Here is a 17500-nt window from a genome sequence, read left to right on the forward strand (position 1 = left end):
AACCACCGGGGGCAGTAGACACACTCTACTAGACAGGGTTAACCACCGGGGGCAGTAGACACACTCTACTAGACAGGGTTAACCACCGGGGGCAGTAGACACAATGGACTATACAGGGTTAACCACCGGGGGCAGTAGACACAATGGACTAGACAGGGTTAACCACCGGGGGCAGTAGACACAATGGACTAGACAGGGTTAACCACCGGGGGCAGTAGACACAATGGACTATACAGGGTTAACCACCGGGGGCAGTAGACACAATGGACTAGACAGGGTTAACCACCGGGGGCAGTAGACACAATGGACTAGACAGGGTTAACCACCGGGGGCAGTAGACACACTCTACTAGACAGGGTTAACCACCGGGGGCAGTAGACACACTTTATTAGACAGGGTTAACCACCGGGGGCAGTAGACACAATGGACTATACAGGGTTAACCACCGGGGGCAGTAGACACAATGGACTAGACAGGGTTAACCACCGGGGGCAGTAGACACAATGGACTAGACAGGGTTAACCACCGGGGGCAGTAGACACAATGGACTATACAGGGTTAACCACCGGGGGCAGTAGACACAATGGACTAGACAGGGTTAACCACCGGGGGCAGTAGACACAATGGACTAGACAGGGTTAACCACCGGGGGCAGTAGACACACTCTACTAGACAGGGTTAACCACCGGGGGCAGTAGACACACTCTACTAGACAGGGTTAACCACAGGGGGCAGTAGACACACTCTACTAGACAGGGTTAACCACAGGGGGCAGTAGACACACTCTACTAGACAGGGTTAACCACAGGGGGCAGTAGACACACTGGACTAGACAGGGTTAACCACAGGGGGCAGTAGACACACTCTACTAGACAGGGTTAACCACAGGGGGCAGTAGACACACTGGACTAGACAGGGTTAACCACAGGGGGCAGTAGACACACTCTACTAGACAGGGTTAACCACAGGGGGCAGTAGACACACTGGACTAGACAGGGTTAACCACAGGGGGCAGTAGACACACTCTACTAGACAGGGTTAACCACAGGGGGCAGTAGACACACTGGACTAGACAGGGTTAACCACAGGGGGCAGTAGACACACTGGACTGTGCTCAACAGCACTTCAACAGCTGCAAATCAAAACAACATCTCCATTGACGGTCAGCAGCCAACAATGCTGACTGACCAGGAGGAGGAGGAGGAGGAGGAGGAGGAGGAGGAGGAGGAAGAAGATTAGTGAGGAGGAGGAGGAGGAGGAGGAGGAGGAGGAGGAGGAGGAGGAGGAAGAAGATTAGTGAGGAGGAGGAGGAGGAGGAGGAGGAGGAGGTGGAAGAAGATTAGTGAGGAGGAGGAGGAGGAGGAGGAAGAAGATTAGTGAGGAGGAGGAGGAGGAGGGGGAGGAGGAGGAAGAAGATTAGTGAGGAGGAGGAGGAGGAGGAGGAAGAAGATTAGTGAGGAGGAGGAGGAGGAGGGGGAGGAGGAGGAAGAAGATTAGTGAGGAGGAGGAGGAGGAGGAGGAAGAAGATTAGTGAGGAGGAGGAGGAGGAGGAAGAAGATTAGTGAGGAGGAGGAGGAGGAGGAGGAGGAGGAGGAGGAGGAGGAGGAGGAGGAGGAGGAGGAGGAGGAGGAGGAGGGAGTAGGAAGAGAAAATGAAAACCTACAGACGTCCTGACGGAGGTTGGGTGGAGGCGCTGAGCAGAAAGCAGGTAGAGAGGAAGAGGAGAGAAGCCATGATGATGAAGATGAAGGTGGAGGGATTTCTGATGCTGATGAGGATGAAGGAAGTGATGAAGGCTCATGTGACGTAGTTCCTGGGTTGATCCAGTACGCTCGTCTTTTTCCATCACCTTGACACACACACACACACACACACACACACACACACACACACACACACACACACACACACACACACACACACACACACACACACACACACACACACACACACACACACACACACACACACACACACACACACACACACACACACACACACACACACACAGTTTCAAAGTTCCATGTAAACAAGGAAAGATCGTTTAAGGCTGACTGAACTGTGTTAGTGCTGCCCCCTGCTGACTGAACTGTGTGATGCTGCTACCTGTGTTAGTGCTGCCCCCTGCTGACTGAACTGTGTGATGCTGCTACCTGTGTTAGTGCTGCCCCCTGCTGACTGAACTGTGTGATGCTGCTACCTGTGTTAGTGCTGCCCCCTGCTGACTGAACTGTGTGATGCTGCTACCTGTGTTAGTGCTGCCCCCTGCTGACTGAACTGTGTGATGCTGCTACCTGTGTTAGTGCTGCCCCCTGCTGACTGAACTGTGTGATGCTGCTACCTGTGTTAGTGCTGCCCCCTGCTGACTGAACTGTGTGATGCTGCTACCTGTGTTAGTGCTGCCCCCTGCTGACTGAACTGTGTGATGCTGCTACCTGTGTTAGTGCTGCCCCCTGCTGACTGAACTGTGTGATGCTGCTACCTGTGTTAGTGCTGCCCCCTGCTGACTGAACTGTGTGATGCTGCTACCTGTGTTAGTGCTGCCCCCTGCTGACTGAACTGTGTGATGCTGCTACCTGTGTTAGTGCTGCCCCCTGCTGACTGAACTGTGTGATGCTGCTACCTGTGTTAGTGCTGCCCCCTGCTGACTGAACTGTGTGATGCTGCTACCTGTGTTAGTGCTGCCCCCTGCTGACTGAACTGTGTGATGCTGCTACCTGTGTTAGTGCTGCCCCCTGCTGACTGAACTGTGTGATGCTGCTACCTGTGTTAGTGGTGCCGCCCTGCTGGCTGGTGACTGAACTGTCCTGGCTGCTGCTGCTTCCTCTCCTCTGTTTCTGCAGCAGCTTTTCGACACATTGGATAATGCACTCCAGAGACTTGTCCACGTTGATCCACACCTTCTCCTGAACACACACACACACACACACACACACACACACACACACACACACACACACACACACACACACACACACACACACACACACACACACACACACACACACACACACACACACACACACACTTAAGATTAGCTCCAGAACAGTGTGTGTCAAGTGTATGTGTGTGCAACAGTGTATTACTGTGTGTATTAGCGTGTAAAACAGTGTATTATAGTATGTATTAATGTGTATCAGTGTGTAATAGTGTATTACAGTGTGTATCAAAGTGTGTAACAGTGTATTACAGTGTGTATTACAGTGTGCGTCAGAGTGTAACAGTGTATTACATTGTGTATCAGTGTGTAACAGTGTATTACAGTGTGTATTACAGTGTGCGTCAGAGTGTAACAGTGTATTACATTGTGTATCAGTGTGTAACAGTGTATTACAGTGTGTATGACAGTGTGTAACAGTGTATTACATCTTGTATTACAGTGTGTAACAGTGTGCGTCAGCGTGTAACAGTGTATTACAGTGTGTATTATATTGTGTATCAGTGTGTAACAGTGTATTACAGTGAGTATTAGGTGTATCAGTGTGTAACAGTGTATTACGGTGTGTATTACAGTGTTTAATAGAGTATTACAGTGTGCATCAGTGTGTAAAAGAGTAGTACATTGTGTATCAGTGTGTAACAATGTATTACAGTGAGTATTAGGTGTGTATCAGTATGTAACAGTGTATTACAGTGAGTATTAGGTGTGTATCAGTGTGTAACAGAGTATTACAGTGAGTATTAGGTGTGTATCAGTGTGTAACAGAGTATTACAGTGAGTATTAGGTGTGTATCAGTGTGTAACAGAGTATTACAGTGAGTATTAGGTGTGTATCAGTGTGTAACAGTGTATTACAGTGAGTATTAGGTGTGTATCAGTGTGTAACAGAGTATTACAGTGAGTATTAGGTGTGTATCAGTGTGTAACAGAGTATTACAGTGAGTATTAGGTGTGTATCAGTGTGTAACAGAGTATTACAGTGAGTATTAGGTGTGTATCAGTGTGTAACAGAGTATTACAGTGAGTATTAGGTGTGTATCAGTGTGTAACAGAGTATTACAGTGTGCATCAGAGTGTGAAACAGTCTGATACACACATGGTGGCAGTGAAGACCTCACCCACTCCTCCTCGTGCCAGTCCTCCTGCAGAGAGGACCGGCTGTTGCAGTTGCTCCACTTGGCCAGCAGGGTGTCCTGGTCGTTCCGGAGGACTACTTGTTCTGAATCGGCGGAGGGAGACGCTTTGGATGCAACGTACTCGGGCCGTGCTGCGTTCAGGGCCTGGATGGCCGAGGCCAGAAGTTTACAGTCACAAACTGTGACCAGCTGACGAGTCTGAGAAAGACCACACGTTCCCATGGTTACCAACCGACATGTTCCCATGGTTACCAACAGACATGTTCCCATGGTTACCAACAGACACGTAATCATGGTTACCAACCGACATGTTCCCATGGTTACCAACCGACATGTTCCCATGGTTACCAACAGACACGTTCCCATGGTTACCAACCGACATGTTCCCATGGTTACCAACCGACATGTTCCCATGGTTACCAACCGACATGTTCCCATGGTTACCAACAGACATGTTCTCATGGTTACCAACCGACACGTTCCCATGGTTACCAACAGACACGTAATCATGGTTACCAACCGACACGTTATCATGGTTACCAACCGACATGTTCCCATGGTTACCAACAGACACGTTCCCATGGTTACCAACAGACACGTTCCCATGGTTACCAACAGACATGTTCCCATGGTTACCAACAGACACGTAATCATGGTTACCAACAGACACGTAATCATGGTTACCAACCGACACGTAATCATGGTTACCAACCGACACGTTCCCATGGTTACCAACAGACACGTAATCATGGTTACCAACCGACACGTTATCATGGTTACCAACCGACATGTTCCCATGGTTACCAACCGACATGTTCCCATGGTTACCAACCGACACGTTATCATGGTTACCAACAGACACGTTCCCATGGTTACCAACCGACACGTTCCCATGGTTACCAACCGACATGTTCCCATGGTTACCAACCGACATGTTATCATGGTTACCAACCGACATGTTATCATGGTTACCAACCGACATGTTCCCATGGTTACTAACAGACATGTTCCCATGGTTACCAACAGACACGTTCCCATGGTTACCAACCGACATGTTAACATGGTTACCAACCGACACGTTATCATGGTTACCAACCGACATGTTCCCATGGTTACCAACAGACATGTTCCCATGGTTACCAACAGACACGTTCCCATGGTTACCAACCGACATGTTCCCATGGTTACCAACCGACACGTTATCATGGTTACCAACCGACATGTTCCCATGGTTACCAACAGACATGTTCCCATGGTTACCAACAGACACATTCCCATGGTTACCAACAGACACGTTATCATGGTTACCAACAGACATGTTCCCATGGTTACCAACCGACACGTTCCCATGGTTACCAACCGACACGTTATCATGGTTACCAACAGACACGTTCCCATGGTTACCAACCGACACGTTCCTATGGTTACCAACAGACACGTAATCATGGTTACCAACAGACATGTTCTCATGGTTACCAACAGACATGTTCTCATGGTTACCAACCGACACGTTATCATGGTTACCAACCAACACGTTCCCATGGTTACCAACAGACACATTCCCATGGTTACCAACCGACACGTTCCCATGGTTACCAACCGACATGTTCCCATGGTTACCAACCGACATGTTCCCATGGTTACCAACCGACACGTTCCCATGGTTACCAACCGACACGTTCCCATGGTTACCAACCGACACGTTCCCATGGTTACCAACCGACACGTTCCCATGGTTACCAGCCGACATGTTCCCATGGTTACCAACCGACATGTTATCATGGTTACCAACAGACACGTTCCCATGGTTACCAACCGACACGTTCCCATGGTTACCAACCGACATGTTCCCATGGTTACCAACCGACATGTTATCATGGTTACCAACAGACACATTCCCATGGCTACCAACCGACACGTTATCATGGTTACCAACAGACATGTTCCCATGGTTACCAACCGACACGTTCCCATGGTTACCAACAGACACGTAATCATGGTTACCAACAGACATGTTCCCATGGTTACCAACAGACATGTTCTCATGGTTACCAACCGACACGTTATCATGGTTACCAACCGACACGTTCCCATGGTTACCAACAGACACATTCCCATGGTTACCAACCGACACGTTCCCATGGTTACCAACCGACATGTTCCCATGGTTACCAACCGACACGTTCCCATGGTTACCAACCGACACGTTCCCATGGTTACCAACCGACACGTTCCCATGGTTACCAACCGACATGTTATCATGGTTACCAACAGACACGTTCCCATGGTTACCAACAGACACATTCCCATGGTTACCAACCGACATGTTCCCATGGTTACCAACCGACATGTTCCCATGGTTACCAACCGACATGTTATCATGGTTACCAACAGACACGTTCCCATGGTTACCAACCGACACGTTATCATGGTTACCAACAGACATGTTCCCATGGTTACCAACCGACACGTTCCCATGGTTACCAACAGACACGTTCCCATGGTTACCAACCGACACGTTATCATGGTTACCAACAGACATGTTCCCATGGTTACCAACCGACACGTTCCCATGGTTACCAACAGACACGTTCCCATGGTTACCAACAGACACATTCCCATGGTTACCAACAGACACATTCCCATGGCTACCAACAGACACATTCCCATGGCTACCAACAGACACGTTCCCATGGCTACCAACAGACACGTTCCCATGGCTACCAACAGACTTAGCGCTGTGACTGAACACCTATTACCTGCCCAGTCTCACCTTGTCAGCCAGGATGGCCAGCGTCCTCTCCAGCCCGGTGGCCGATCGCTCCCTGGCAGCCCGAGACAGCCTCTCAGTGTAGTAGCCCACCTGAGTCTTCAGGGTGTTGATGTGAGCGATGATCTCTTTGGCTTGGACGACGTCCTGGGGTATGTAGACGATGGACTGAGAGCTGGAGGCGGAGCTACAGCAGGAGGACGGAGAAGAGAGTCTGAGATCACACCGGGACACTCGGTTACACACCTGGACTGTTACACACCTTGTGTGTTTCCAGAGGTTTTACATGTACGTGCCTGTGATGTGTGAACAGGAAACGGAAATGGATGCTGTGTGAACAGGAACAGGAAACGGATGCTACGTGAACAGGAACAGGAAACGGATGCTACGTGAACAGGAAACGGATGCTGTGTGAACAGGAACAGGAAACGGATGCTACGTGAACAGGAACAGGAAACGGATGCTACGTGAACAGGAAACGGATGCTGTGTGAACAGGAACAGGAAACGGATGCTACGTGAACAGGAACAGGAAACGGATGCTGTGTGAACAGGAACAGGAAACGGATGCTGTGTGAACAGGAAACGGATGCTGTGTGAACAGGAAACGGATGCTGTGTGAACAGGAAACGGATGCTATGTGAACAGGAACAGGAAACGGATGCTGTGTGAACAGGAAACGGATGCTGTGTGAACAGGAAACGGATGCTGTGTGAACAGGAAACGGATGCTATGTGAACAGGAACAGGAAACGGATGCTTTGTGAACAGGAACAGGAAACGGATGCTACGTGAACAGGAACAGGAAACGGATGCTGTGTGAACAGGAACAGGAAACGGATGCTGTGTGAACAGGAACAGGAAACGGATGCTACGTGAACAGGAACAGGAAACGGATGCTGTGTGAACAGGAAACGGATGCTGTGTGAACAGGAAACGGATGCTGTGTGAACAGGAAACGGATGCTGTGTGAACAGGAACAGGAAACGGATGCCACGTGAACAGGAACAGGAAACGGATGCTACGTGAACAGGAAATGGAAAAGGATGCTACGTGAACAGGAAACGGATGCTGTGTGAACAGGAAACGGATGCTACGTGAACAGGAACAGGAAACGGATGCTGTGTGAACAGGAACAGGAAACGGATGCTGTGTGAACAGGAAACGGATGCTACGTGAACAGGAACAGGAAACGGATGCTGTGTGAACAGGAACAGGAAACGGATGCTGTGTGAACAGGAACAGGAAACGGATGCTGTGTGAACAGGAACAGGAACAGGAACAGGAAATGGATGCTGTGTGAACAGGAAACAGGAAACAGGAAACAGTACCTTGACGGTGAGAAACAGGGAAAAGAATCAAGCGTCCAGCTAACGACTCACCGTTCCTCCTCATATGTGCTGATCAGAAAGGGAGAAAAACAAAACCACGAGGGAGTGATTCCACTGGATTCATGTCAGAAGTAAAAACCAGTGAAGTGATAAACGAATGAACCTGGACTTTTCAAAGTAAAATCAAGCTGGTGAACTCACTGTTTCTTGGCCTCCTCAACCTTGTGGAGCAGTTTCCTCAAGCCTCCATGTTTGAAGCCCTGGCAGTGAGCAGCCGGAGCGCCGACCGTCATCACGTCGTAGGTGTGGTCTGCAGAGAGGAGGCAGCAGTGTGAGGCCTCAGCAGCAGGGGGCGCCATGAGCCCCAGCAGCAGGGGGCGCTCTGAGGCCCCAGTAGCAGGGGGCGCCATTAGCCCCAGCAGCAGGGGGCACCATGAGGCCCAACGGCGGGGGGCGCTCTGAGGCCCCAGTAGCAGGGGGCACTCTGAGGCCCCAGTAGCAGGGGGCGCCATGAGCCCCAGCAGCAGGGGGCACCATGAGGCCCAACGGCGGGGGGCGCTCTGAGGCCCCAGTAGCAGGGGGCACTCTGAGGCTCTGAGGCCCCAGTAGCAGGGGGCACTCTGAGGCTCTGAGGCCCCAGTAGCAGGGGGCACCATGAGGCCCAACGGCGGGGGGCGCTCTGAGGCCCCAGTAGCAGGGGGCACCATGAGGCCCAACGGCGGGGGGCGCTCTGAGGCCCCAGTAGCAGGGGGCACTCTGAGGCTCTGAGGCCCCAGCAGCAGGGGACACCATGAGGCTCAACAGCAGGGTGCGCTTTGAGGCTCAACAGCAGGCGGCGCTCTGAGGCCCCAGTAGCAGGGGGCACACTGAGGTTCTGAGGCCCCAGCAGCAGGGGGCGCTCTGAGGCCCCAGTAGCAGGGGGCGCTCTAGGACTATCAGGGATCAGGGACCCCTGGTACCCTGGTACCCTGGTTCTCTGGGACGCTGGTTCTCTGGGACCCTGGTTCTCTGGGACTCTGGTTCTCTGGGACTCTGGGACTCTGGTTCTCTGGGACTCTGGTTCTCTGGGACTCTGGGACCCTGGTTCTCTGGGACTCTGGGACCCTGGTTCTGTGGTTCTCTGGGACCCTGGTTCTCTGGGACTCTGGTTCTCTTGGACTCTGGGACCCTGGTTCTCTGGGACCCTGGTTCTCTGGTTCTATGGGACACTGGTTCTCTGGTTCTCTGGGACACTGGTTCTCTGGTTCTATGGGACACTGGTTCTCTGGTTCTCTGGGACACTGGTTCTCTGGTTCTCTGGGACCCTGGTTTTCTGGGACCCTGGTTCTCTGGGACCCTGGTTTTCTGGGACCCTGGTTCTCTGGTTCTCTGGGACCCTGGTTCTCTGGGACCCTGGTTCTCTGGGACTCTGGTTCTCTGGGACTCTGGTTCTCTGGGTCTCTGGGACCCTGATTCTCTGGGACCCTGGTTCTCTGGTTCTCTTGGACTCTGGGACTCTGGGACCCTGGTTCTCTGGGACTCTGGTTTTCTGGGACCCTGGTTCTCTGGGACACTGGTTCTCTGGTTCTCTGGGACCCTGGTTCTCTGGGACCCTGGTTCTCTGGGACCCTGGTTCTCTGGGACCCTGGTTCTCTGGGACTCTGGTTTTCTGGGACCCTGGTTCTCTGGGACACTGGTTCTCTGGTTCTCTGGGACCCTGGTTCTCTGGGACCCTGGTTTTCTGGGACCCTGGTTCTCTGGGACACTGGTTCTCTGGTTCTCTGGGACCCTGGTTCTCTGGGACCCTGGTTTTCTGGGACCCTGGTTCTCTGGGACCCTGGTTCTCTGGGACCCTGGTTCTCTGGGACACTGGGACCCTGGTTCTCTGGGACCCTGGTTCTCTGGGACCCTGGTTTTCTGGGACCCTGGTTCTCTGGGACCCTGGTTCTCTGGGACCCTGGTTTTCTGGGACCCTGGTTCTCTGGGACCCTGGTTCTCTGGGACTCACCAAACCCCAGCTGGTCCTGGACCCTCATCCTCTGCACGTGGAGGTTTGTAGGCATGAACTCCAACTTCCTGTCCGCCTTCAGGTTACTGGCTTTAAAAGACGGACCTGGAGGGAAGACAATGTATCACTTCATCAGTTCATCCCTTCATCACTCACTTCATCACTCCATCCTTCACTCCTTCACTCCATCCTTCACTCCATCACTCCATCCTTCACTTCATCACTCCATCCTTCACTCCTTCACTCCATCCTTCACTCCTTCACTCCATCCTTCACTCCATCCTTCACTTCATCACTCCATCCTTCACTCCATCCTTCACTTCATCACTCCATCCTTCACTTCATCACTCCATCCTTCACTTCATCACTCCATCCTTCACTTCTTCACTCCTTCACTCCACTCCATCCTTCACTTCATCACTCCATCCTTCACTCCTTCACTCCATCCTTCACTCCTTCACTCCATCCTTCACTCCATCCTTCACTTCATCACTCCATCCTTCACTCCTTCACTCCACTCCATCCTTCACTCCATCCTTCACTTCATCACTCCATCCTTCACTCCATCCTTCACTTCATCACTCCATCCTTCACTCCATCCTTCACTTCATCACTCCATCCTTCACTTCATCCTTCACTCCATCCTTCACTCCATCACTCCATCTTTCACTTCATCACTCCATCCTTCACTTCATCCTTCACTCCATCCTTCACTCCATCACTCCATCCTTCACTTCATCACTCCATCCTTCACTTCATCCTTCACTCCATCCTTCACTTCATCACTTCATCCTTCACTCCATCCTTCACTCCATCACTCCATCTTTCACTTCATCACTCCATCCTTCACTCCATCACTCCATCCTTCACTTCATCACTCCTTCACTCCATCCTTCACTCCATCACTCCATCCTTCACTTCATCACTCCATCCTTCACTCCATCACTCCATCCTTCACTCCATCACTCCATCCTTCACTTCATCCTTCACTCCATCCTTCACTCCTTCACTCCATCCTTCACTTCATCACTCCATCCTTCACTCCATCACTCCATCCTTCACTCCATCCTTCACTTCATCACTCCATCCTTCACTCCATCCTTCACTCCATCACTCCATCCTTCACTTCATCACTCCATCCTTCACTCCATCACTCCATCCTTCACTCCATCACTCCATCCTTCACTTCATCACTCCATCCTTCACTCCATCCTTCACTCCATCACTCCATCCTTCACTTCATCACTCCATCCTTCACTCCTTCACTCCATCCTTCACTTCATCACTCCATCCTTCACTCCATCCTTCACTCCATCACTCCATCCTTCACTTCATCACTCCATCCTTCACTTCATCACTCCATCCTTCACTCCTTCACTCCATCCTTCACTCCATCCTTCACTCCATCACTCCATCCTTCACTCCATCACTCCATCCTTCACTTCATCACTCCATCCTTCACTCCATCACTCCATCCTTCACTTCATCACTCCATCCTTCACTCCATCACTCCATCCTTCACTTCATCACTCCATCCTTCACTCCATCCTTCACTTCATCACTCCATCCTTCACTTCATCACTCCATCCTTCACTCCTTCACTCCATCCTTCACTCCATCACTCCATCCTTCACTCCATCACTCCATCCTTCACTCCATCACTCCATCCTTCACTTCATCACTCCATCCTTCACTCCATCACTCCATCCTTCACTCCATCACTCCATCCTTCACTTCATCACTCCATCCTTCACTCCATCACTCCATCCTTCACTTCATCACTCCATCCTTCACTTCATCACTCCATCCTTCACTCCTTCACTCCATCCTTCACTCCATCACTCCATCCTTCACTCCATCACTCCATCCTTCACTCCATCACTCCATCCTTCACTTCATCACTCCATCCTTCACTCCATCACTCCATCCTTCACTCCATCACTCCATCCTTCACTCCATCACTCCATCCTTCACTCCATCACTCCATCCTTCACTTCATCACTCCATCCTTCACTCCATCCTTCACTCCATCACTCCATCCTTCACTCCATCACTCCATCCTTCACTTCATCACTCCATCCTTCACTCCTTCACTCCATCCTTCACTTCACCAGTGCAGATGGGCAGTGACGTGTGACTGTAATGTGATTACTTACTGGTACATGAATGTTACTTCTACAGTAGGTATATGAAGTAAGATTACAAAGTGAAGCAAGTAGAAGGGAAGGAGCTTCCTGTTATCCTGAACCATAAAACCCTAAACCAGCGGTGGCCAACCAGCAGCTCTACAGGGGCTCACATGACAGGCGTCAGGAATGCTGGGCGCTGGCGCTGCCATTCATTCCTTATATGGAAACAGGAAGTCGCTTTGAGTGACGTCAAACGTACATGTGGTGAGATGAAAATAGATCTTTTGAGTCATTTTCTTTGTTCTCAAAACGGCACCGCAAAACGAAAACATGTAGATGAACTCCGGACGTTGTTCACAGAGCTGGAGAGTTCATATTGTTTTATTGAACGTAAAGACAAGTCGTTCTGCCTCTTATGTCAGGCGGCGCCAGCGCTTTTTAACGCTTCTAATCTTCAACGACACGTCAGCTCACTCCACGCAGGCGACGACCAGCAATTTCCAAAAGGGACTGAACTTCACAAAAACAAGTTGGTAACGTTGAAAAGTCAGGCAGAGAAGCAGACCCAGTTTTTCCAAAGATTGACGAAGAACTCCGAGACCGCATGAGGCTGGTCGGCCGCTGGTCGGCCGCTGGTCGGCGCCCCCTGCTGGTCGGCCGCTGGTCGGCCGCTGGTCGGCCGCTGGTCGGCGCCCCCTGCTGGTCGGCCGCTGGTCGGCCGCTGGTCGGCCGCTGGTCGGCCGCTGGTCGGCGCCCCCTGCTGGTCGGCCGCTGGTCGGCCGCTGGTCGGCGCCCCCTGCTGGTCGGCCGCTGGTCGGCCGCTGGTCGGCCGCTGGTCGGCGCCCCCTGCTGTAACGCTTCCGTCCTATCAACTGGTCTTGAACATTGTACGGGCTAACAGCCATCCAATGACGGGGAGTTCGTGAAAACATGCCTCAGCGACGCTGTTGAAATATTGTCTCCTGAAAATGACTAATTAAAAGGAATGACATCAGACTGTCCCGCCACACTGTGGAACGCAGAAGATCAGACATTAACTCCTGAAACACAGCTGAACTCTGACCTTCTAGAAGTTGCGTTACAAGACAAGCCTCAGTCGGCAGTATTTTCACGGTCGGTGTCAAACGATTGTGATCAAAGAAGAACTCCTTGATACTGTTCCATTAAAAGACAGAACCCGTGGAATAGATGTGAAAGAACAATGATGCTGCATCGTGAAAGCACATCTGCCCAAACCAGAACTAACTGCAACAGCCAGGGATGGAGCGCCGGCCATGATCGGACCTGTGAACGGGCCTGTGGGGCTGTGGAGAGCTGAACAAACATCGTCCACAGGGAGCAACTCCCGTCTGGATCACTGGATTCAGACAAGGTCATGAAGCCAGTGATGGAAATAACAACTACATCCACACGCATGCGCTGCACCGTGCCGCTGCACCGTGAGCTGGACCAGGTCACCAGGTGACCTGCTGCTGCACCGTGAGCTGGACCAGGTCACCAGGTGACCTGCTGCTGCACCGTGAGCTGGACCAGGTCACCAGGTGACCTGCTGCTGCACCGTGAGCTGGACCAGGTCACCAGGTGACCTGCCGCTGCACCGTGAGCTGGACCAGGTCACCAGGTGACCTGCTGCTGCACCGTGAGCTGAGGTGGCTGTCAGAAGGTACTCAAAGTACTCGCTCGCTTCTTTGAGCTTTTGGATGCCGTGAAACTGTTCATGGAAGAGAAGGACAAGGACTGTCCCGAACTCTGGGACCTCGAGTGGATTATGGATCTGGTCTTTCTGGTGACCCTGACCCTGCAGGGGAGTTAAAAATGCTCCCTGACCTGCTGCAAAGTGTGTTTGTGTTTGTCACCAAACTGAAGCTGTTCAAGGCTCATCTTCAAAAGGGACATTTAAGGCATTTTCCCACTCTGTTAAAAACCAGCGGGCAAGTCACCAGCGCCGCCCTGAATGAGCAACACTGGTTGAAAACCTGCACGAAAGCTTTGTGACCCGGTCCCGGTTCTACAACTGAAAAGGCCCCAGATTACGTTCCTCGTCGACCCAGTTAATGCGGAGACGGACTGTTTGAAAGCCCCGCTAGTCACAGGTGAGGCTGCTGCTGAGCTGGAAATGATTGATCTCTGTGAGGAGGACCAACTGAAAGCTGCTTTAAGGGAAGGTCCACCGAGTTCTGGAAAAACAGCCCCACGTCAAACAGGCTGAAGATACTGTCAATGTTTGGGTCGACACACGTCTGCGGGTCTGTTTTCTACCCTGGAACATGTGAAACCAAAGCATCCAGCTGCTCTGACTGACACCCACGGGAAAGAATTGCTTCGAGTGGAAACAATGGAATATAAACCAGATTTAAAGAGGATTGTTCAAAACAAGGAGTGGAAGAAGTCCCACCGAGCAACAGATTAAATTACATGTTCAACTGAGAGTCTGTGTTCATCGTGGAAAATGACTGGACTGTGGTCTCATAGCAGTCAATATCTGTTATTATCATGTGTGTGTGTGTGTGTGTGTGTGTGTGTGTGTGTGTGTGTGTGTGTGTGTGTGTGTGGGTGTGTGTGTGTGTGTGTGTGTGTGTGTGTGTGTGTGTGTGTGTGTGTGTGTGTGTGTGTGTGTGGAAGGGATGGGGTGGTGATCATGTGTGTCCATGTGTATGATGTGGCTCTTAGTCTCTGACTGGTTGACCACCCCTGGACTAGATAATCACAAATACGTTGTTTCACCTTTCAAAAGTGTCACTTAATCTGCTGAAGTTGTTTTAATCTGTTGTTTTAATCTACTGAAGTTGTTTTAATCTGCTGAAGTTGTTTTAATCTACTGAAGTTGTTTTAATCTGCTGAAGTTGTTTTAATCTACTGAAGTTGTTTTAATCTGCTGAAGTTGTTTTAATCTGCTGAAGTTGTTTTAATCTGTTGAAGTTGTTTTAATCTGCTGAAGTTGTTTTAATCTGCTGAAGTTGTTTTAATCTGTTGTTTTAATCTACTGAAGTTGTTTTAATCTGTTGTTTTAATCTACTGAAGTTGTTTTAATCTGTTGAAGTTGTTTTAATCTGTTGTTTTAATCTACTGAAGTTGTTTTAATCTGCTGAAGTTGTTTTAATCTGTTGAAGTTGTTTTAATCTGTTGTTTTAATCTACTGAAGTTGTTTTAATCTGCTGAAGTTGTTTTAATCTGCTGAAGTTGTTTTAATCTGTTGAAGTTGTTTTAATCTGTTGTTTTAATCTGCTGAAGTTGTTTTAATCTGCTGAAGTTGTTTTAATCTGCTGAAGTTGTTTTAATCTACTGAAGTTGTTTTAATCTGCTGAAGTTGTTTTAATCTGCTGAAGTTGTTTTAATCTACTGAAGTTGTTTTAATCTGCTGAAGTTGTTTTAATCTACTGAAGTTGTTTTAATCTGTTGAAGTTGTTTTAATCTGTTGTTTTAATCTGCTGAAGTTGTTTTAATCTGTTGAAGTTGTTTTAATCTGCTGAAGTTGTTTTAATCTGTTGAAGTTGTTTTAATCTGTTGTTTTAATCTGCTGAAGTTGTTTTAATCTGCTGAAGTTGTTTTAATCTGCTGAAGTTGTTTTAATCTGCTGAAGTTGTTTTAATCTGCTGAAGTTGTTTTAATCTGTTGTTTTAATCTACTGAAGTTGTTTTAATCTGCTGAAGTTGTTTTAATCTGTTGTTTTAATCTGCTGAAGTTGTTTTAATCTACTGAAGTTGTTTTAATCTACTGAAGTTGTTTTAATCTACTGAAGTTGTTTTAATCTACTGAAGTTGTTTTAATCTACTGAAGTTGTTTTAATCTGCTGAAGTTGTTTTAATCTGCTGAAGTTGTTTTAATCTACTGAAGTTGTTTTAATCTACTGAAGTTGTTTTAATCTGCTGAAGTTGTTTTAATCTACTGAAGTTGTTTTAATCTGCTGAAGTTGTTTTAATCTGCTGAAGTTGTTTTAATCTGCTGAAGTTGTTTTAATCTACTGAAGTTGTTTTAATCTGTTGTTTTAATCTACTGAAGTTGTTTTAATCTGTTGTTTTAATCTACTGAAGTTGTTCTAATCTGCTGAAGTTGTTTTAATCTGCTGAAGTTGTTTTAATCTGTTGTTTTAATCTACTGAAGTTGTTTTAATCTGCTGAAGTTGTTTTAATCTACTGAAGTTGTTTTAATCTGCTGAAGTTGTTTTAATCTGTTGAAGTTGTTTTAATCTGCTGAAGTTGTTTTAATCTGCTGAAGTTGTTTTAATCTACTGAAGTTGTTTTAATCTGCTGAAGTTGTTTTAATCTGCTGAAGTTGTTTTAATCTGTTGTTTTAATCTGTTGAAGTTGTTTTAATCTGCTGAAGTTGTTTTAATCTATTGAAGTTGTTTTAATCTGTTGAAGTTGTTTTAATCTGTTGTTTTAATCTACTGAAGTTGTTTTAATCTGCTGAAGTTGTTTTAATCTGCTGAAGTTGTTTTAATCTGCTGAAGTTGTTTTAATCTACTGAAGTTGTTTTAATCTGCTGAAGTTGTTTTAATCTGTTGAAGTTGTTTTAATCTGCTGAAGTTGTTTTAATCTGTTGAAGTTGTTTTAATCTACTGAAGTTGTTTTAATCTGTTGTTTTAATCTGCTGAAGTTGTTTTAATCTGTTGTTTTAATCTACTGAAGTTGTTTTAATCTGCTGAAGTTGTTTTAATCTGCTGAAGTTGTTTTAATCTGCTGAAGTTGTTTTAATCTGTTGAAGTTGTTTTAATCTGCTGAAGTTGTTTTAATCTGCTGAAGTTGTTTTAATCTGCTGAAGTTGTTTTAATCTACTGAAGTTGTTTTAATCTGCTGAAGTTGTTTTAATCTACTGAAGTTGTTTTAATCTGCTGAAGTTGTTTTAATCTACTGAAGTTGTTTTAATCTGTTGTTTTAATCTGCTGAAGTTGTTTTAATCTGTTGTTTTAATCTACTGAAGTTGTTTTAATCTGCTGAAGTTGTTTTAATCTACTGAAGTTGTTTTAATCTGCTGAAGTTGTTTTAATCTACTGAAGTTGTTTTAATCTACTGAAGTTGTTTTAATCTGTTGTTTTAATCTGCTGAAGTTGTTTTAATCTGTTGAAGTTGTTTTAATCTGTTGAAGTTGTTTTAATCTGCTGAAGTTGTTTTAATCTACTGAAGTTATTTTAATCTGTTGTTTTAATCTGCTGAAGTTGTTTTAATCTGTTGTTTTAATCTACTGAAGTTGTTTTAATCTGCTGAAGTT

General features: G+C 48.1%; 1 protein-coding gene across 1 annotated transcript in view; it reads right to left on the reverse strand.

The window, feature by feature from the left end:
- LOC308128413 (inositol polyphosphate-4-phosphatase type I A-like) overlaps positions 1–17500 on the reverse strand; it is a 48886-nt gene that overhangs the window by 27523 nt on the left and 3863 nt on the right. The window contains exons 4-10 of the mRNA XM_080494111.1: positions 10164–10268; positions 8378–8486; positions 8228–8245; positions 6851–7034; positions 4060–4275; positions 2765–2906; positions 1664–1849 (exon numbers count right to left, since the gene is read on the reverse strand). Of these exons, the coding sequence (XP_080350237.1) occupies positions 1664–1849; positions 2765–2906; positions 4060–4275; positions 6851–7034; positions 8228–8245; positions 8378–8486; positions 10164–10268 (960 nt within the window). The remainder of the gene's footprint in view (positions 1–1663; positions 1850–2764; positions 2907–4059; positions 4276–6850; positions 7035–8227; positions 8246–8377; positions 8487–10163; positions 10269–17500) is intronic.

This window comes from Lipophrys pholis (genome assembly GCF_963383615.2).
Source record: "Lipophrys pholis genome assembly, contig: SCAFFOLD_67, whole genome shotgun sequence".
Classification (NCBI taxonomy): Eukaryota; Metazoa; Chordata; class Actinopteri; order Blenniiformes; family Blenniidae; genus Lipophrys; species Lipophrys pholis.